This window comes from Gopherus flavomarginatus, chromosome 2, assembly GCF_025201925.1.
Source record: "Gopherus flavomarginatus isolate rGopFla2 chromosome 2, rGopFla2.mat.asm, whole genome shotgun sequence".
NCBI classification, from domain to species: Eukaryota; Metazoa; Chordata; order Testudines; family Testudinidae; genus Gopherus; species Gopherus flavomarginatus.
In genome coordinates, this window is record NC_066618.1 from 98,215,015 (window position 1) to 98,236,982 (window position 21,968).

The 21,968-nt window shown below is 41.8% G+C and overlaps 1 protein-coding gene across 7 annotated transcripts in view; it reads left to right on the forward strand.

Moving 5' to 3' along the window:
* Window positions 1–21,968, forward strand: part of VOPP1 (VOPP1 WW domain binding protein) — a 194,294-nt gene that overhangs the window by 65,892 nt on the left and 106,434 nt on the right. Inside the window, exons 2-4 of one of the 7 annotated variants that reach the window (XM_050937827.1) lie at window positions 3,754–3,873; window positions 5,066–5,174; window positions 5,711–5,831. The exons of 3 other annotated variants lie outside the window; for them this stretch is intronic. In XM_050937827.1, coding sequence (XP_050793784.1) covers window positions 5,787–5,831 — 45 coding nt within the window. In that variant the 5' untranslated portion in view covers window positions 3,754–3,873; window positions 5,066–5,174; window positions 5,711–5,786. Of the gene's footprint in view, window positions 1–3,753; window positions 3,874–5,065; window positions 5,175–5,710; window positions 5,832–7,134; window positions 8,413–20,924; window positions 20,945–21,968 lie in introns of those variants that run through there. 3 more of the 7 variants (XM_050937828.1, XM_050937825.1, XM_050937826.1) reach the window with 3 other exon arrangements.

Below are 21,968 nucleotides of genomic sequence, written 5' to 3' on the forward strand. Positions count from 1 at the left end.
AAGATGTATGACCGAGGGCTTGTCTAACTGGTAAGTTGGTCTGTGGCAAGCTGGGATGTAAATCTAACAGTGCTCTGATGGGCCATGTACTAACTGTCATGTGGACCCTGCTGTCGTGCACTAAAGGTTCACCAGTGTGCATTGATGTATTCCTATTTCAAAAGGAATCAGTCCATGCACACTAAGAAACTTTTAGTGGGTGGTAGCTGGGTCCACGCAGACAGCTAGGGTGTGTGTGCAATAGATTTACACTACAGTTTGCCCCATCCATACTCTGTCTAGACAAGTCCTTAGTGGGCTCCAAATCTCCCTCTCTTTATAGTGTTGAATGTGATTACTGAACTGATAATTGATATTGATGAATTCATTATATAAACAGAGGATTTCAGTCTCCAGTGATGTCAAATGATGAGGTATAGCCTGGGCAGTGACAGAAGAAAACTCCTCAGTGCCACTCCATCCATATTCTTCTGGAGAGATCTGCTTGAGAGGGGAGACAATAAAACCCATTCTGTGCTTGGCCTTTCTGATGATGTTGACCACCAAGAGACTGTAGTAATTATGCTGACAGGTGCCTACCACAGTAGATATGTGTGGGTTTTGTGATTTAAAAAAAGACAAAGAATTAGACTGAAACCATCAACTTAATCTTATTGAATATAACACAACTAGCACAAAATAATGGATTTCAGTCATTACCAACTTGAGGTGCATTCAAGCTAATGGCAACAGCCTATGGATGAAAGGTTCTGTCTTATGTTCAGTGCATAGGCCTGCTAGACAATGAAATTTTACCATGTCTGCACATTGGTGTCAACAATCGTGTTAGGTGACATAATGCTAAATGTGGTTTACTGCTCAGTGTAGACTATTCACATGCTGGAAGTTAAGAATGCACTTAAGTGCTCCACTGGAGCAGGGCCTATATTAAATATGTGTGGTGAGGGATTATTTCAGAAGCAGGTGGCCTAGCTAAAGCAGATGGGTTTCAGCAACAATATGAGCTAAAAAAAAATAGAGCCTCAATGCACAAAAACTCAATGTTGAGTCATTATCTCTCTTCAGTACAAAAATAGCAACAGTTTGGGAAGTATTTCATTCCCATAAGAGTGAGGATGGAATGCTCATTAACTCAGATATTTGATTATTAGGACTTAGAATTTATGTGCAACATTAAAGCTCGTGTTATTTTTAGCAGATGTGCATTACAACATTAAATCACACTTTTAAATTATTTTAAACACATGAGCAGTATGTTACTTTAAAAATACACCAACTGGGCTGGAAAAATAAAATAGAGATAAAACAAACCCACGTATTTGTTTTATAATCTTGTTTTAGTGGGTTAATTATGTTTAAAAATACAGTTGTGACAGACAGTACCCCATGTTCATCCTTTTTACAATATCATGATAAATGTTGTACAAAGTATGACTTGCGAGGTATCATTTGAAAACTCATAATCTTCTGAACATTATTGTCCTGATAAATGTGTTGCAACATTGTAATATAAATGTATAAGATTCTACTGTATTACATTGCTGTGACATGTTCCACGCTTAGACAAGCTGCCCAAACCAGTTCCTTAGCCAGCACCTCAGCTAGGTCAGCATAACCTATTGGACAATAACCTATTTAAAAGGCCATTCTTCAGCTGGAAGAAGATTGTAAGCAAGAACTGTACATATTGGAAATAGAACTGGGGGTTCCCATGTAAACAGACGAACTGTTACATGAACCCCAGCTGGAGATAATCCTCGAAGAGGGGTGAATGGTATAAGGATAGAGAACACACACACAATGCAAATGACCTCTCTCTTCCACTGTTCTCTGCTCACAGCAGCAGCAACGTCTGAAGAAACACTGAACTGGGGGAGGTTTCCTTGACTGGAGGCTTCCAGCCAGTAAAGACTAAAGAGCCTATTGTGAAAAAAATCCTTAGCTTTGAATCCATTTAGCTTGCTAAGTTAGATATCAGTCTGCATTTTAACTTTTATTTTCTTTGTAATCAACTCTGATTTTTATGCCTCATTACTTGTAATCACTTAAAATCTATCTTTCTGTAGTTAATAAACTTGCTTTACCTAACCCAGTGTGTTTGGACTGAAGTGTTTGGGAACCTCCACGTGAGATAGCAAGGCTTGTGCATATCATTTTCCATTGATGGAATGATGGACTTTCTATGAGCTTGTATTGTCCAGGAAGGTGCTGCGCAGTACAAGAGAAAAATTTCTGGGGGAAGGTCTGGGACTAGGAATTTGCTGTATGTTACCCTGCATGAGTGGCTGGCCAGAACATTCATGTAATTCAGCTGACAGTGATTTTTTGTGTGTGCTGGAAGCTGTGAGAGAACTGGCCAGGAGTAGCTATTCTCACAGCAAAGCAGTGTAAACGGCACCCTAGATTGGAGAATTGAGTGAACACAGCTGTTTGACAGTCCAGACTGTACACTGGGGAAATACACAACAGTCTCTCCTGTTGAAGCTATTGCACTCTGGATCAATAACAAAAGGGAGATTAGAGTAAGGGAGGATAGGACCATGGATCTCCACCTCCCAGGCGAGCACTCTAATCACCAGGCTGATGAGTCATTCTCATGCTTGTACTCCTTGCTCTCAAGAGTCATTTGGGCCAGTCCCCTTGTGCCACTTGCTTAATTATTTATCCACAGTGTTCCAACTTAAGCAAGAGAGATTGAGGGAGTCTCCCATCAAAATATCCTATAATCCAAAAGTTAGAGCCCTCACCTGAGGTGGCAGATTCCTGTTCAAATTGCTTCTCCCCACTAGCAGAGGGAGTCTTGAACCAGAGCTCTTCCACAATGAGCACTATGGCCACTAAGCTGAAAGTTAGTGAGGGAAGTGATTTTCATCCTCCTCCAACCCTCTCTGGGCTGTTTTTTGTGCCCTCTGAGCTTGCCTACTGCATCTGGTCCCACACAGAACTTAGAAAGTTGAATATTATCTTCCCCTGGTCTGTGAATTACTGAGGCTTAGGCAGGAGATAGGTGCCCGGAAACACACAGAGGGAGGCTGTAGTGCATGTGTCCAGAGGCAGAAACATAAATGTCCAGTTAATTTTTACTGCAAAAACATGGGCTCCGAGTGAGTTTAAGTGCCTGCAGGGTTTTATGCATTGCAGTGGAGCCTAAAACTGGCACTTAGGTGTCTAACTCCTTTTGTGCATCCAGGCTGTACTAATTAACATGTATTAAAAGCCTAGGGTAGAGAAGGTATATTGCCTTGGGGAGAGCCTATGCTTTTAACCCAACCAGTTTAGCGTGTGCTAACATCACAATTTAAATCCTAGTCTAGACAAATTTTATGTGACTGTGATAGAATATTACACTCTTCAATTTAACTTGGCTGCAGGGTAAAGCAAACTATAAAAAATTTCAGCACTCTTTGCTCATTAGCAATCTCAGTAGAGAGACCAGGGACTAAATAGATGGAACTACACTCTCTGCTAGTAGAGGTCCCTGAGGGAAAGTGTGAGATATATTGACTAGCAGCATGAGGGAGGTAGGCAGTGTGCTGTAGATAACCCTGGAAGCGAGCTGCCTGTGTTTATCAGTCCAGCACTTTTCATGAGCACTACATCTATTTAACACTTTTTAAAACTTAGAGTAATTCTTTCCTCTTATTGTATTTGGCAAGTTGGAATTTATTTTCTGGACTGCAACATAGGTTGCTGCCTTTTAAACTCTGTGTTTCCCTTCAATTCTAGCAGCTAATCTAGTATCTTTGATAGCAGCCTCACAGGAGACAGAATGTCCCCCCGCCTGCTAATAAGATAAATTGCTGCAATTTTGGTTAAGAAGAAGAGAATTTTGAGGAGGAGATGAAAATAGGGGAAGCCAGCTTTACTAATGAGGTGAGAGCAACTCCTACTTGAAGGATTCAAATAAATGCTGTTTCTTTTTTAAAATCTGTTTCTGTTGCATGTGAAAAATTTGGTAATGGAAGATGACTTTGTGAGGCCTGTTCCCTAGGGTGGGCCAACATTGGATCACCGAGATACATTAGAGAGGACAGGAGATTATAACATGAGAGTCTAAATAATTAACAGCAAAGAGTCCTGTGTCACCTTATAGACCAAGAGACATATTGGAGCACGAGTTTTTGTAGGTGAATACCCACTTTGTTAGACATCTTCACCCATGAAAGCTTATGTTTCTTATGTATCTTTATTGCTTTTTACAGATCCAAACTAACACGGCTACTCCTCTTATACTAAATAATTAACGTTAGCCTGGAACTAAGCACTCTGCTAACAGCAACCCAGACATAAATGGATGTAGAAACCACTATTCTAGACACCAAAATCAGGACTAGCGTTTTTTGGGAAGCTGTGAAAATAGGGGGCGAGACCTGTCTTCAAAGATTCAATAAATTGTTGGGTATAACACACTTTGTCACTCACAGCTAATTAATGTTTATAAGGTCCTTTGACCTCCTTTGATGGCAATCCACCATGTTGGCCAGATTTTCAAAAATGCTGAGGGCCGACTTGAATGGGAGTTGAGGGTGCTCAGTGCATGTGTTATATCTATTTTGATTGTTTATCATCTCTTGGCACTGTAGGCAGTCATCTAAATTCCTTGAAGTTACTTTAAAGATATTCTGAGGATAAATGGATAAATTCTGAGATTGCAGGTCACAGTTTAGGGAGCATTTCAGGCTTTCAAAATGTTCACTCTGAAATCTCCTGGTCCTTTCAATGTCCTTGAAGAGAGATGATACCCTTTTCAATCTCAGTCATTGTGTGTTTTAATCAAAATTGAGTGAGAGATTTTCAGACATCCTTTTTTCTCTGCTGTATAAAAGATAAAGCGCCTAATCTGAACTCAGTTTGCCTTACTAGAAGTCAGAAATATGATTTTTAGTTTGAGTTTTGCAGTCAATTATTTTAGCATTGTTAGTTTCTGTCCTTCATTTAAACATCATGTAAAAATGTTTGGTACAGAAAATATCTCGGAATGCACAGAATCTGACTTGGATAATTTACTGAAGTCACCATAGCCAGTAACTTGAACTCTTTGTCTCAACTTAAACCACTCATATAGTCATGGCAACAATGGAAGACGCAGCAATGATCTGCAGCCTTGGACTATACTGCACACAGGTTCTGATTCTGTGGCTGGATTGGCATGGAGTGCTTTCGTGAACTTCAATGTGAGTTCTATGTGCAGAATGCTTATAGGATTGGGTCCTTGTTTGGATCTTTTTTACCCATTTCACTTGCATTCTGCCCACTAACTTACCTTTGTCGCATCTACTTTTAACACTGCAACTCTAGCAGCAGTTTTCCACTATAAGCCAGTTTTTCCCCTAAAAAAAATGTACTTTAAACATTTACCCTGTTCCCTAAAATGCAACAGGCTGAGCTCCATCTGAAAAGCTAACACAAATGGGAGAGAAGGAGCCAGATTCTGTTTCTGCCTGTTCCTCAAGATATTATATACTACATCTCAGTCATTTACATCTATGAAAAGACAATGACGGCAATTGTATTCCATTAATGTCATTAAGGACCTGCTATATCTTAGAGATTTTTTGTTACTGGTGGTGATAAGTGAGAGGGAAAGACTGCAGTATGACTCAGAGCCCAGCTTAAGTTTTCAGGGCTGACAGTAAGGGCTTGTCTACACTACTCCCCGGATCGGTGGGCAGCAATCGATCCAGTAGGGGGGTCAATTTATCTCATCTAGACACGATAAATCGACCGCTGAGCGCTCTCCCATCAACTCCGGTAATCCACCAGAATGAGGAGCACAAGCACAGTCGATGGGAGAGTGTCAGGTGTCAATTTACCACAGTGAAGATATAGCGGTAAGTAGATCTAAGTACATCGACTTCAGCTACTCTATTCACATAGTTGAAGTTGCATACAGTAACTCCTTGCTTAACAGTGTAGTTATGTTCCTGAAAAATGTGACTTTAAGTGAAACGATGTTAAGCAAATCCAATTTCCCAATAAGAATTAATGTAAATGGGGGGGTTAGGTTCCAAGGAAATTTTTTTTACCAGACAAAACCTATATATTGTATAGATATACACACAGTACCTGTTTTAAACAAACAATTTAATGCTGTTCACAGCTATGATGATTGTGAAGGTTGGTTGAGGTGGTGAAGTTAGAGGTTGAAAAGGGAGGGATATTTTCCAGGGAACGACTTACTGCTTAATGATGAACTAGCACTCAGTTGAGCCCTCAAGGTTTAACACATTGTTGTTAATGTAGCCTCTCACACAAAGCAGCACAAACACGAGGGAGGGGAGACAGCACAGCAGACAAAGACAGACACACACCTTGTGCGTGGGAGAGAGAGAGAAATACACTCTGCCTCTTTAAGTAACCTGACCCACTCATAAGTGCATTGTCTTTTTTAAGTGGATCAGGAAGTTGAGACCGCAGCTGCTGCCCCAAGCTCTCTCTGTCTCTCTCCCTCCATGTCCCCTCTCTGCTCTATATGGAGAAGGAGTAAGTGGGGTACAGGAGCAGGGGGAGGAGGAAGCCCTGACATTAGCACCCCTCTTTCTTCCTCTGCACAGCAAGCAGGAGTCTCTGCGAGCAGCTCCAAGGCAGAGGGCAGGAGCAGCTGGGGGAGGGACAGCTGAACTGCCTGGCAACTGATAGTCTGCTGGGCGGCTACAGCACAGGGAACTTAGGGGAGCGGGGAGCTGATTGATGGGGGGCTGCTGGTCCTCCCTGGTTCGAAGCCCCCACCAACTAGCTGCAAGGGGCTGCTCTTCTTGCAAGCAGTGGACAAAGCAGGTGGCTGCGAAACAACATTAGAAGGGAGCATTACACAACTTTAAACAAGCATGTTCCCTAATTGATCTGCAATGAAACAACGTTAATCAGGATGACTTTAAGTGAGGAGTTACTGTATCTTAGATTGACCCCACGTGGTAGCATAGACAAGCCCTGAAAAGACAGCTTTCAGCTTGTGAACTGAGCACCTTAGATACAGCACTCATTGAGAGACCGTAAACATGAGAAGTCAAAGTGCCATTTGTACAGTCACTTTGTAGACTGGAACTGTGCTTTAATCATGTACTTAATGGGAATGTATTTATATTAAGTGTTTCTTCCTTTATTTTTTTGTCCTCCATCTCGTTCTCCTTCTAGGTCTCTTTCCTATTCCTCTGCCTTTTACCCTCTTTTCACCTGTCCCCACAAAATTCTGGTTCCTTCTTTCCCAGCTATTCACGGTGTCATATATCCTAACCTCCAGTAGAGGTTTCACCAAAGCTCTGCTCCTAGGTCTCTTTTTATAATTATCTAAAAAAAATTAATCACTCACCTTTTAGTTTAGACTGGTTTAGACTTTTAATAAAAAGAAAAAGTGACAATCTACCCAAGTCTTGGGAAAGCACTGTTCGAAGTCTCTGACTGATGTATGATCTTTAAAGTGCAGCTGTACTAGAGATGTTTATGTAATTGGAGATTTATTTTATGCTGTGTACCATTCTGACTTGTTTTGTATTATACTCATTTCAATCTCTTCATTACTGATGCCAATACTGCAAAATAGCATGAAAATCTGTTTGTTAAGAAGTTATTAGAAACATCCAAAGATTATAAGTAAAGATGTATGCAATCTCCAAAGTTTTCATCCAGATCTGAACTGCCTCCAAAGTTCCACCCCGGCAAGCTGATTATATACAAAAAGGCAGTAGGGGGGTATGTATTCAGCTGAAGTCCATATAGAATTTAACAAAATTCCTCCTGTAGAATTTTTAAGCTAATTTTTATGCTGTTGGAGTTAAAACTCCCACTGATTCCAACGGAAGCAAAATCCATCCATTGCTGAGTACTTTTGAAAATCCCATCCTACATCACACATTGACATAAGCACTGTGGACAGCTCCAGCTCTAGGCTTTTTCTCCACCAGGTAGATCTTAAAAAATACAAATATATATAGCTAACCACAACCCGTCCCCTCCCCCAGCTACCTGCATTATAAGCAGTACCTGAAACATTCCTTAATTTCTCTTTCCCCACCACCCATAGGGCTCAATCCTGCTACCATTGAACTCTTTGAAGATGAGATCTTTTCCAGTAGTGCAGGATGAGGCACTTAACGTTCAACTTTCATTCAGAGCATTTCTTTCCAGGACCCGGAGTAGTGGTGGGTCCAGATCTCTTCACTCTTCCCCCTCCCCCGCCCATTCACCACTGGAGAAGTGGCTGTACTATAGAACTGGGAGATTCCTAGCCCCCCCAGAAGGGGGAAAACACGGATGGTGACACAGCTGGAGGGCCGAGTCATGAAAAGGAAGCTGCAGTTCATGGGTGGACATGGGTCTGCAAGTGGAGAAGGTGGTGAGAGAAGTACTACCAGATGAGGGCGCACCAGCTGAGAGAGCTAATTCCCAACACTGCCAGCATGATGTGCTGTTCTGGTGAGTGAACTCCATGACAATCACAAAAATATTGGTATGAAATTTTAGGAAAAAACACTTGCTTTTGGATATCTCCTATCTTCAATGCTCCAATAACCCTCTAGTTTTTCTTCTAGTCCTGTGACATGGATTATTTCCCCTTCATTCTCTCTGTTCCTACACCCTTCCAGTTGGCTCTAAGAACTACATTGCAACACTCCAGTGACCATCTAGCTATTGCAAAGTTATGCAGTGATACCTATCCTACCTTAGAGTATCTCATTCTATGGCCACAGCCATTGTTGAATTTAAAATATTGGTTCACATTCACTAATCTGCCAAGATACACTTGGCACAGGAAGGGAAAGGTTGATTTCAGGGAATTAGTTATGCCTCCCTTATTCACTGGCTGCCCTGGCCTTGGCTAGGTTAGATAATTATGGCATCCATTCTAGCTGAGGAGATAATTCGCTAACTCCCAGATCCACAACTAGAAAGGCTGAGCAGATGACAGAGAGCGGTGTACCAAATCTACTCATCAACCTTGCTAACCTTTGCTGTGATCTCAGTAGAGTTCACGACCTCTGTGGGCAGCCAAAAGCTTCATGCACCTGTAGCAGGCTCCAGAAAGACAGACATCAGCTGTGTGATTTCAATAGCCCATCCCATATCCCATCCAGCTAACTGTATTACATAGGCCCAACCATTCAACCTGTGCATCTGCTGAAGAGTGATGATGAAACACATTGGAAGTGATCTAAGATGACCATGGTGGGGTTTGCATTCTTTCCAATACAAGACAGCCTTAATGGTCTCATTATAGCCTTTGCTTCCATGTGCTGCTGAGGGGAGAGGGGGCGAGGGGCATATACTACTATAGTTAGGACTCTAGTTAAATCTCCTTTCAAGGTACTCTGTACTCCTGGAGCACTGCTGTTTCACAGGTGAATGTCCATGTCAATGTGTCAATGACAATATCCATGCTCTTGTTTGTCCACTGTGTAGCATAAGATCCAAAAGCTCAGCATCTAACTGATCATCATACTTGGAGTTGGGAAGGAATTTTCCCCTGGGTCAGATTTGTAGCCCAGTGGGCCAGCTTATCTCTATTATATTCACTGCTTTGTATTATATTCTGCTTTATTATATTCAGCGATAATGAAAGAAACTTACAGGCTTGTATCCTGTAAGACATTGGCTTCAGCAGTTAGCATGAGACTTGAGGCCTACGAGTTTTAGAATAGATAACTTTAGGTAACCCATAAGTTTTGGGGAACTGGAAGTAGAGTGTTAGGGGGAATTTTGTACATAATGACATCAGCCAACCATTGAACATGAACTGACAGTTTTGGAAGGTTTTGGACGGAACATCCAACCTCAAGAGTGCCATGGCAATGAATTGATGTATATGATAATAGGGTGAAATCCTAAATATACTAACCTATAGAAGAAGGACACCTTAACATTGGTAAGGGGAGGAAATACAAATAAGGAAGAGGGGAGAAACCCCTATTGAATATGCATTAAACATGGTAATGTCAGCCTAACATATTATAAAAGTGGCATCCAGGGCAGTAGGGGAGAGAGATGTAGCCCTTCGGAGGGACCAGAATGATGGCCATTGGTGAAGATGAGGAAGGTAACAGTGATGAGGAAGATAATGGCTAATATTTCCGGTTGTTCTGCAAGGGATGGCTTGAGTATGGATGTTCAGGTATCCTTTCTGTATTATCTCTACATACCTTACTGAGTTAGTGTGTGTGACTTTGCTAAATTATTTATTTGTAAATATAAAAAAGTTCCTATAATGTGAGTGTTGCACTGTGCACATCGGGATTCCCAACTATATCATAACTTTAACAACACTGGGCCTGGTGTTGGGACAAGAACCTGTCAACCCTCAAAGTGATAACTGGGAATTTATATTTATAATCTATAGCTCAGGCTACAGGTTGACAGAGACTCTGGGTGGCAGGGAAGGTTGCCTTCAACTGCACCCTGGGGCACAGATCACTTTCTGGTTTGAACAAGAGTAAACAGAGGATTTTGTATCACTTTAAGTCCTTAAATCAAGATTTGAGGATTTCTGTAACTCAGCCAGAAGTTTTGAGTCTATTACAGGCATGAGTAGGTGAGGTTCTATGGCCTGTGACATGCAGGAGTTCAGACTTAGATGATCATAATGGTCCCTTCTGGTTTTAAAGTCTGTGAGCTGGAAGTTGAAGCTGGACAAATACAGATTAGAAATAAACTGGAAATTTCTAACCGTGAAGGTAACTGACCATTGGAACAACTTACCTAAGGACATGGTGAATTCTCCATCAATTAAAGTCTTTAAATAAGGATTGAGGTAGAGAATGTCTCTTTAAGATATATGTATCCCAACAGAAATTATGAGTTGAGGCATAATTTCTGCAAAATGCAGGCCAAAGAACCTCATCCAGTAAAGTCAGGCTAGATGATCATAATGGCCCTTAGTAGCCTTAAAAGCTATGGCTAACTGCCAAGGGAAGCATGAGTCCAAAAATTATACAGGTGGAAAAGTGAAAGAAAATGGGAGATAAAAAGGAGAGAGAGTTTGTAGTGTTCTTATAATGAATAATAAGAATGTCCAGTTATCGTTTGTATTACAGTAGCGCCCATGGGTGTCAACTGAAATCAGGGCCCCTTTGTGCTAGGTGCAGTACAAAAACACAGTAATAGATTGCAAACTCTTCTGCTTACTATATAAACAACCAGGACAGAAACATGCTGGGATTGGTTTTAGTCCCATTGTAAAATGTCAAACTGAACCACATCTGGGTTCAGTTCGCAGTTCTCTTGAGTCTCAGTCCAGTGTCCTTCCTCTCTTCTTTCCTTACTTGTTTTCTTTTGTCTTGTGAGAATACTGGATTTGGAGTCTCTCTCATAATTCCAATGATCTCTGTCCTCATTATCACCTGGCATCAGTTATATAACAGCTAAACTAAAGGAAAAGAGCTAAGTGGGACTAAGAACCCTTCAGCCAAAATGGTTCAACTGTTTCTGAGAGGAGGTTTGAGAAGATAGGTTGTTTTGTCCATATTAAAACATTCTGGTGACTTTTCCTTTGAAAAGCTTTGGTGCCCCCATGCTTTGCAGTAGGGACTTGAAATCCAGCAGGTGCTGTCCTTTGTATCAGAGGTGTGGTTTTTTTTCTATCAGAGATGGTGTGGTCTAGTGAATAGGGTATTAGACTGGGTTTCAGGAGTCCTGGGTTCTAATCCCAACTCTGCAACTGAGTGGCTGCATGTCCTTGGTCACTTCACCTCTCTCTATTGTGGTGTGGAGGGATAGCTCAGTGGTTTGAGCATTGGCCTGCTAAACCCAGGGTTGTGAGTTCAATCCTTGAGGGGGCCATTTAGGGATCTGGGGCAAAAATCTGTCTGGGGATTGGTCCTGCTTTGAGCAGGGGGTTGGACGAGATGACCTCCAGAGGTCCCTTCCAACTCTGATATTCTATGAAATCCACCCAAGTACAAGTAGGAGCCCGTTGACTGGGTGGAAGAGAACACTGAGATCAGATGAGGAGCTTGGAGCAAGAGAGACTGGAACTGGCTGGACAAAGACTTGGACCAGGAGCCAGCCAGGAAGGGAGATGACAGGACATGTTGCTGGGAAGTAGGAAACTAATATTAGGCTAGGACCCCAGGGAGGGAGACGGGATTGGGAGCTAGGTGGGATGGAGGATAGAGACATTTCAGATGAGGAGCAGAGTAGGGAAAACTTGAACTGGCTGGGCAAGGAAACTAGGAGTCAGCCAGAGAGTCCGGAGGGGTAACTAGGGTTTTCTGGGCAAGGAGATTGGGATTGATTTGAGGAGTGAAGGAGACCAGGACTGGATAGGTGAGCAGAATGAGACTGGGAAGAGAAACCAGGGGAGGGGAAGAGACTGGATTATGACAAGGACAGGTTGGAGGGGACTGGACAGAAGAGGTCACACGTAGGAATGATCAGAAGAGTCTCTGCCCACTAGAGACCATTCCCCTCTGGGATCTGGAATGGAACTGAGTATTCCTGAGCCTCACCGTTTCTCTGCTATCAGCAAATATGTGTGACACGCAGTGGCAAAATGTCCCATGCCTTCTTTTGGCTGGTCTACATAGAGAATAACTGACTACTGCTATCAGTTACTCTGATAGCAAAGATTTCAACCCTGCTGATGAACCATGTGGGTGACAGTATGGTGACACATGATAAATTTTTTTTTCAGGTTGTTCTCTTGAAAACCTACGGAAGTGTGTGTGTGTATGTGGGAGAGAGAACAACACACACACATACACACACACACACTTTGTTAAAACATTATTGAAGTTGAAAAAAGAAGCATTCAAAAGTTAGGAAATGCCAGAACTAAGGTTGCTTGTGTAACTTGGCCTATGTGTGTGTGCACGTGCATTATGATACAATGTCTAATTTATTTATCACATACTAAGTTTTCCACAGGAGCCAGGCCTCATTTAGTGCGCAGGCTGGACCTACTTTGGTATGAATCAGGGTTGTGTGGTAACAGAGGTTGACCAAACTGAAGGGCAAGGCTGAGAGGTAAAAGCAGCAGCTCCACATCCTTTTTTTGCTCTGGGCAGTTATACAACAATAATGGGAGTTTGGCTGTTGAATGTGTAATAAGAGCTGTGAAATGCTCAAAAATTGTGAACCAGACAAGGTAAATTACTAGGGAGGGAGAGGATCCAAAACTGAACCATGTAACTAATCTCAAAGGGGGAAAGTGAATGGGAATGCACACCCATCCAAAAATTGGGTTTGAAAATTGGATTTATGGAGCTTGAGCAAGAAGCCTGGATAGCCATGATAGAGGATTTCATTGTGGCTAATTACTGTGTAATAAATGTCAGGAAAGATGCCTTGCAATTCAGTCTCTGGAGATTCATTTAAAGATGTGCCCTCAGTGAAACAAGTGGTTTTTAGGCAATTGGTTTGCAGTGAGCAAGTTGCCCTACCTTCAGGGGCAGCAAGCGTAACAGCTAGATGCTCTGGTAGCTTTCCAGCAAGGGAAATATGGGGAATGGTTGAGACCTGTTTTGAGCTCCAGGATCTCATGGGAATTTTATCTGACAAAGTTCTTGTGGACCTGAAGCAGGAATGGATCTCTGTTCATTTGCTGAATGTTTCTGACAATCAGGAGATAGTAAAAAGGGAACCACAGTTGCAAAATGTTGGACCAGTCATTCTCGTAAATGCTAGTGAAGGTGAGCTTCCAGAGTTTCTATTAGTTGTTCCAGCACAATATGATGCATTTAAATGAAGAGCAACAGAATGGTTTAAGAGACTTTTTGGTTAGACTCATTTGTTCTTCTGGTCCAACAAAAATATAGATTACGTAGCACTGGTCCAGCCCAAGATTGCTACTGGGGAAACCAGCCCATTACCAGTGGCAAAGAGGGAAGAAGCTTTCCAGACTATCAAAGAAATGTATCAGGAAGGCTTACCTGAGCCTCCAACCAGTCTGTGGGCTTCATTCAGAGTTCTGGTTAAAAAAAAAAGATGGTGGCATCAGATTCTGTCTGGGCTATAAAAAGTAAATGAAGATACTTTAAAGGATTCCTGTCCATTATTTAGAACAGATGATACTCTGTATGCTGTAGCAGGTTCAATGTTTTTTTCAACACTGGGCCTTTAAAAGTGGATATTGGTAAGTGGAAGTGGATCCAAAAGACAAGCAAAAGTCTGCTTACCTAGCAAAACCGGACTTGTGCAACTTAGAATGATGGCTCTTGGCTTGGTTAATGCACCTGCCAAATTTGAGAGGCTTATGAAGAGGGTATTGCAGCCTCTCTCACCCTGCTTGTAATACCTAGATGATAACCTGGTGCATGCTAAAACCCTTGAGTAGGAACTGATACATTTACAAATGGTCTGTGATAAGTTAAAGGCTGAGTCTGAAATTGAAACCAATGTTGTTGGTTGAAACTCAAAAAAATGGAGTTGTTTCAAAAAGAGGTAACCTTCCTAGGGCACCTGGTCAGGAGAAGGGGACTTCTACTGACAATAAAAAAATGAGGCAGTGCAAAAATGTCCAGAGAGTCTCAGATGTGCAGAGTTTTAGAGGGCTCTACTCCTACTACAGAAGGTTTCCTTGTAGATTTACAAATATTGTGAAACCATTGTATAGGTGGGGTGATGAAAGAAAACCATTTCAGTGGTCAGCAGAGTGGGATTTAGTATTTTCAGAATTGATAAGGCTATTGTAACTGTTCCTACTTAGCCCGCCCATGTTTCAAAACCTCTTTCATTATTAGACACAGATTAGGGAAAATACTGTGTTTACAGATTGCAGGAAGTGTTGATACAAGAGCATAAGGACCATCTGAGATGGTACCAGAATTTCAACTTGGCTGCCCCTAGAAACAGCATGTAGCTATCAAAGTTGAGGCTGGAAGATTTTGTGACAATAACAAAATCCCCATTGGAACACAATTGGTGAAGTCCATCCCAACAGGCAGACTCCACAGAAACAAAGGACAAGTGGATACGCTGCAGGAATCCATTGAAATCATCCCTTCTCCATTGGCTGAAAGGATAACAGACAGGGAGGGGAAAGTTCCAAGGAGATTTGGAAGGGAGCAAAATTGATTTGGGATGGTGACATTGTCCTGAAAAACACAATGTAAATAAGAAATTTAAAAATATACAAGCTTAAAGCTGGAGAAGGAGCTGTGAGTGTGACCTAGAGAGGAAGGTGAGACAGAGATTCTTTGGCTCAGAGCTCACTAGAGAAGCAGATATGTGGATTTCTGAGCAAGGAATTGCCTACTGTTGCTTCTTTCTACTGTTTGGGGAAAGAAGACTTTATGTACATTTTTTTATAAATGAACAAGATTATACCAAGAATATATATCCAACTTGTATAATCTTTCTCATACTAATGGAAACCACCCTGCAGGGCTCTGTATTTTGGCCAACTGCTTGGGCCAAAAGGGCAACAGCAGTTTGCGTTTGTATCTACTGTACAGCTGTCTGTTTCTAAAAATGGCTTTATAGAGTCATAGATTCCAAGGCCAGAAGTGACCATTGTGATCATCTAGTCTGACTTCTTGTATAACGTAGGGCCTAGAACTTCCCTAAAATAATTCCTAGAGCAACTCTCTTTAGAAAAACTTGCAATCTTGATTTTAAAAATTGCTAGTGATGGAGAATCCAACGTGACCCTAGAAAATTGTTCCAATGGTTAACTATCACTGTTAGAAATGTATGCCTTATTTCCAGTCTCTACTTGTCTAGCTTCAACTTCCAGCCATTGGATATGTGTTATACCTTTCTCTGCTGGATTCAACATCATTAAGATTAAAAGAGGTACATGCCTCAGGGCATAAAATGTTTAGCAGCTGGGTCAGGAAGGAATTTTCTATATGGTATAATATTCCACTAAGGGGGGTTTTAAACCTCCCCATGAAGCATCTGGCATTCAGTAACGATATTAGCACTCCTTATGGAGGGCTTCATGAAGATAATATAATGGGAAATTAAAACACTTTGAGGGTGAGCTAGTTGCCCCAAACTCACTTCCAATTACTCTGTTGAACACACAATGATCACACTCACCGTCCCACATTGCTATCCTCTCCCCTTTTCATGTAGACAGATATTCGTCTTAATCCTTTCTTCATGTCCACAAACCTCCTTCAGCCTGTTTTATTTTTGTTGCTTGTTTGCAACCCAGAAGAGTTTGATTGTTTCTCCTGTTGTAACTGAAAAGAGTAAAGCAGGGGTAGGCAACCTCTGGCATGAGTGCCAAAGGTGGCACTCGAGCTGATTTTCAGTGGCGCTCATACTGCCCGAGTCCTGGCCACCAGTCTGGGAGGCTCTACATTTTAATTTAATTTTAAATGAAGCTTCTTAAACATTTTAAAAACCTTATTTACTTTACATACGACAATAGTTTAGTTATATATTATAGACTTATAGAAAGGACCTTCTACAAACATTAAAATGTATTGCTGGCACGCGAAACCTTAAATTAGAGTGAATAAATGAAGACTCGGCACACCACTTCTGAAAGGTTGCCAACCCCTGGAGTAAAGTGTGCTGGGGCACATAACCATTGCTGCTCTGGATGGATTCAGAAAGGGGGCGGGGCTTTAAGGGCTGCAGCCCCGGGCTCCAGGGCCCACTTAGCCCTGGGCTGCAGCCTCTAAAGCCCTTGCATTCTGGCCCTGCCTGGCAGGAGGAGGCAGCTCTGAGAATCATGGCCAATGATAGCTGCAGGGGGCGGTGCCTGCGGGACAAGCACAGGGCTGCAAGGAGCCACCTGAACTCCCTGCACTTCACCCCTGCACCAAACGGGGAGCTGCCCCAGGGAAGTGCTCCTCACCCCAGCCCTGAGCCCCCTCCCACATCCTAACTCCTGGTCAGACCCCCATCCCCAGCCTGTTCCCAACTCTCTCCCAGCCCCTATACCCCCAAACCTGAGCCCCCTCCCACACCCTAACTCCCTCCCAGCCCCTACACCCCCCAAAGCTGAGCCCCCTCCCACAGCCTGTACCCCAACCCTGAGACCCCTCCTGCACCATTACTCCCACCCAGACCCTCCATTCCCAGACCACTCTCGCACCCTAACTCCCTCCCAGACCCTGCACCCCCCGCTCTGAGCTCCAGGATGAGAATGCAGAAAATGAATGAAAAAAAGGTGGGGGAGATAAGAGAGAATGCTCCCCCTGTAGGGGGGCAGGCGGGGAGCAAAAATGAAACTGAGCACAGGGCCCCACTAACTCTAAATCTGCCACTGCTGCTCTGTCTGCAGCAGTGCTAATCCGCTCCTGACTGGGATTCTGTCTTGGCCTCCTCAGCCAGAAGTAAGAGTGTGTGGGGAAACGAGGGAGGAAATGTTGTAAATACAAATTACTGGCTGTGTGTCCTTTATTTAAAAATGGAGGAACTTCCTTTCTATTATCACCCCAAATGGAAAATGATTCTGGACAAAATTTTGTTAGACTCTAGTATAATTTATGTAAACTTACATGAAATAATTATTTCACAAAAGTGAAGGGTCAATTTACAACTTCACTAAAACAGAAACTATAGAAATGAACATAATTCAACTGATATTTGATTTCATTTTAAAATCAAGATTTTAAGAACATTGCAATGTGTAATAAGTTTCCCAGTTACTTGAAGGCCATATTCCTCAATGTCCTATAATTTGATGCATAATGTTCTTCAGATAACTGTATGGAGTTCAAAAAATCTTAGCATCCTGGTCAGCAAAGCAAATAATAAAAGATCAGTTACATTTTATTCCAGCAAACTGAGTTATTGTATTTGAACTAGTAGGGGGTGGAGTGGCATTGAGTGAACAAGCATGATTCTCTGAAGTCAGTCTTGGGAGAATCAAAGAGTAAAAACCATGTCCTGAACTGTAAGGAATAATGGGACTTATCTAAAACCCACTGAAATAAACAGACCCATCAACTTCCAATGTGAGTAAAGTACTTCTCCTCTCCCCAAAGTGATTTCTCTCCTTCCTAATGCAATTTTATACAATCTTTTCCATTAAGGCTGCTGTCCTTTTGTACACTAGAGTTTTTCATACGTCTTCACTCCTGTACTACCTAACACTTTATTTTCTTGACTTGACAGGATGACTTTGTGTGTGGTTTCATAAAGTAAATTTACCTTATTAAACATAAAGGCCACCAGCCTAAATTAGAGCCACATGGTCTAGTTATCTGAATATTCACCGTAGCATGCTGTTTGATTGATTCTATGTGTAAGGATGTTTGGGTGAATGAGCAGTTCTTAGAGCAACTCCGTTTACTCCCTTATAATTATGGGTCTGAGATTTCCCCGTTATCCAACTCTTTGGTCAGCTGAGGACCAAAAATGTCTAAATGGCAAGTTATTTCAATTGGAGATGCGATAACTCCATTTTTTTATTTATTGGATACCAAACAAAAGGCCTTAAATACTATTGAATACAAATCCAGGTATTAAGGAAGCAATGCCATTTGACAATAAGCATCTGATTTACAAAGCTTACTTTGATCTACCTTATTATATATGTAGTTTCTATCCAGTGCCACTGGAACAGGCTAAGGGGATAAGAGCATCTCAAAAGGACTCTAAAAGCTCCTTAACTATAGAACTATCCCTGCACACTTTATGCAGACAGAACTGCCTCTGCCATCAGCGGGTTTGGCCTGAGGAAAGACAGCAGGATGACTCCACTCTCTGTTCAGGAGTTACTTCACTCAACATTGACATGTAGTCATGTACTGGTTGGAACCCAATAGCTGTTTAACAGTGCACAGCACCACAATGCAACAGTTTAGAACAGGAAATATAGTATATTATCCAATCAAAACTGTAGTGAGAATTTGTACATGATATTTGTCTGCACTCTACATGCCCAAAAACCCTGTCAATCCCTAAGAAATGCTACATCGCTTATTGCAGCAGTTTACTGTTTACAAAGTTCCTAAATATGGATTTACACAGTGAGGTGAAGAAATAACCTACATCTTAATAGTCAGTGAATGGATATTCATCCTGCAGGCTCTGAGGGAGCTGTCATAGTTATTCTGGTTAATGATGCTCATTTTTAAAGGTGCTCAAAACTGCTCTTTTCACAATCGACCCCAAAAGGCTTTTAAAAAGCCATTACAATCAACCAAATAAAACATCATTCTAAAGCTCAGTGAACAATTCCTTGTTTTACAACTCAGACCTGTATTAGAGATGTAACTTCTGTGGTGACATGAGTTATATTTCCCCTGTCCATTTCTGAGGGATAGTCAGTATTTATTTTTCAGTCCAATGACAGCTTGGTTCTCTTTCCTCTCTCTTTATAACAGGGGAAGATGGAGTTTGCTGGTGGGCACTAGCTAATAAACATGTGGCCTGTAATTCCTGGCAAATTGATGCTGTATTTAATGAGCTCTCATTTCTCAAACTGAAAGGTCCAGCTGGGATAGGAGGGAGCCTTAGACTGTTAGGGAGTGAGAAATTCACAATAGTAAAAACACCAGCAAATTAATACTACTATAAATGGTGCAGAAAAGGCCCAGTTAAGCAGCGTGCTTGATTTCTTTTTCTTTTTGTTTAATAGCAGACCTCTAACGCCAGATTCTCCTCTTGCACCAGTTTTACAGTGGTATAACACCATTGATTTCATTGGATTAATTCTGATTTACTCGGATGAAAGGAAAATCAAGCCCCCAGAGTGTAACTGATGATCTGGAAGGTCTTTCCAATCTCTGGTGACAGGATGAGTTCACAGCCCAGACAAGAAAGCAAGCTGATATAATGTGAAATAAACTGTTCTGGGGATTTTTTGCCCAGAGGGTTTGTCTTATCAGGCCTCAGAAGAATAACTTTACATTTCCATTATACCATCATTTGCTTGAGGTTGCATTCTCTAGTCACTTCCGCTGGAATGCTAGGACAGCTCTCTTGGGTTGGTGGGATCATACATCACATTGGTTTTCATTCCATCATATTTTCAATTCTTCGACTCACCCCACAGCCCCTTTCCTCCTCTTTCCCAAAGAATTTTCTACCAGAGAGAAGGACTTTAAAATGTTTTTAATCAAGCTACTGCTGTACATAATGAATCAGTACCTGGCAACATCAGAGGAGTAGACAGATTATGGCACGACATGCTTTCGCTTTTTGTAGTTCGCTGTATCTGCAGAACATGAACTTTTGCCCTTAAGGAATTTTTGGCATTATATTTGTTTTATATGTAAAATGATGTCTTTGGCACTGCTTCCATATCAATTGATAAATATACACTAAAGAACAGATAGTTTGTGCTCACTAGGCTTTGTTCTACTGTACCTTCCACTTCAAAGTCTCACTCCCCTCCTACTCCCTCTTCCTTCCTAATAATGCAAGGCTCTCATGATGAACTCCCCACTCATTTTCTGCTTCCACTTCACTTCCCCTAAAACCATCTGCTCACTGCTAGAATCATTCATCTGTTCTTGAACCCGCTGTCATAGTGTAGGACAACTGTGCCTGTATTTCCCTTCAGGTGTCCAGCATGTTGTCCTACTCTCAGGTTTGCAGCTTCTCAGCCATTGTCTTCCTTGGTAGAGACCTGCATCTCTTTTGATTCTGACTGGGACATTTCCAGGCTGTGCAGTTCCCTGCCTGTACTGTGTTAGTTCCACCACAGACACGTGCCCAAGGACACTTGCTTGCTTTCTCTTCAGCGATGGTTAACAGGTGTAATTGTTATAAGGTACCACACGGCACTTCCTATGCAAAACTACTTTATTCTTAAGGAGAAAAGCTATTAAAAACACTAAAAGAACCTACATGCTTGCTAACAAGCTTACCGAAGTTCGCCCTTAGATGGATTCTGGCAGAAGGAGTCCTTCAACTCCTCACCCAAGGCACTTCCTTGTGGTTACAAGTTCATAACTGCTTCAGCTCACAACAAGCACACAGTTGTATGGGACCTCAGTAGATCCAGTCCTTCCAAACCTACCCTACAGATTGAGGCCCTCCATGGACCAGAAGTCGTGTCTGCTTGCCGGATCAGGAAGAAGGTCCTCAGCCAGTTTAAAACCAGGTTATTTACCCAAAACACCCTTTCTTTGTTTGTTGGTCTCTGGAGAATCCAGTTTGAACTAATATATTGCATACCTCTGCAGTGGGTGGTCTCAAAGGATTGATAATGGAGGAAGTGTATTAACATCACCACCTCTACTAGGGAAGGGATGTACAATGCCACTATAAAGTAGACACAGTTGCATTTTTAATACAATGTATCCCAAAGGTAATAGCCCTAATTCAAAACATTCAATGAAGTCATAATCTTTAATTCCATAAGGGTTGTTCAGAGTATTACAGGATATAGTCAGTGTGTCACACCTTCCCACAGCTGAACTTCACCTCTTTCCTGATGCCAACTCTCCCGCTGACAGACATCCAAATGACCTTCTCTCAATCCTGTCCACTAGTAAGTCCCCATTCCCTCATTAAGGCTGTGTCTCATTCTGAGAGACCTCAGACAATCGTTCTCATTGGTAGGCCCTCCCCTCTCTTGGTGAGGTTTGTCTCTTTCTGATAGACTTTTGATTCTCTCCTTGAAGTTATCTTTCATACTAATTCACTTCTACGTCCTGATTCTCCACTGTCTAGCACTTGTGCACTCATTTACAACAGGTCAAAGTCAGCGCATAACATTACCATTCTGATTTGGAAGTATTTTACATGACAACATAAGGAGCAAGGCAGTGGAAAATCAGTCCCCTAGCAATACCATGATTACAGCTAGTCCCTGATCTTCCCCAAATCCTTCCACCATGCAAATGCTTGACCGTGCAACTGGGACTGCAAACAATGAGCCTGTATTTACAAAGCCCATCTTTGTAACCATCTTGGAGATCTCTGGGTCTATAAATGGTATGTTTTGGTATATTTACTATTTGAGAGAATAAGCTTCATCTTGAATTAAGAAAAATGAACATCATAGCCTCTGATAATAATATGAATATTTGGGTTGTATTGTGCAGCATGTTTAATCAGAATGCTTCATCATTCTGTATGTTGAATAATGTTAATACTATACTTACTGCTCCTTAAAATATTGT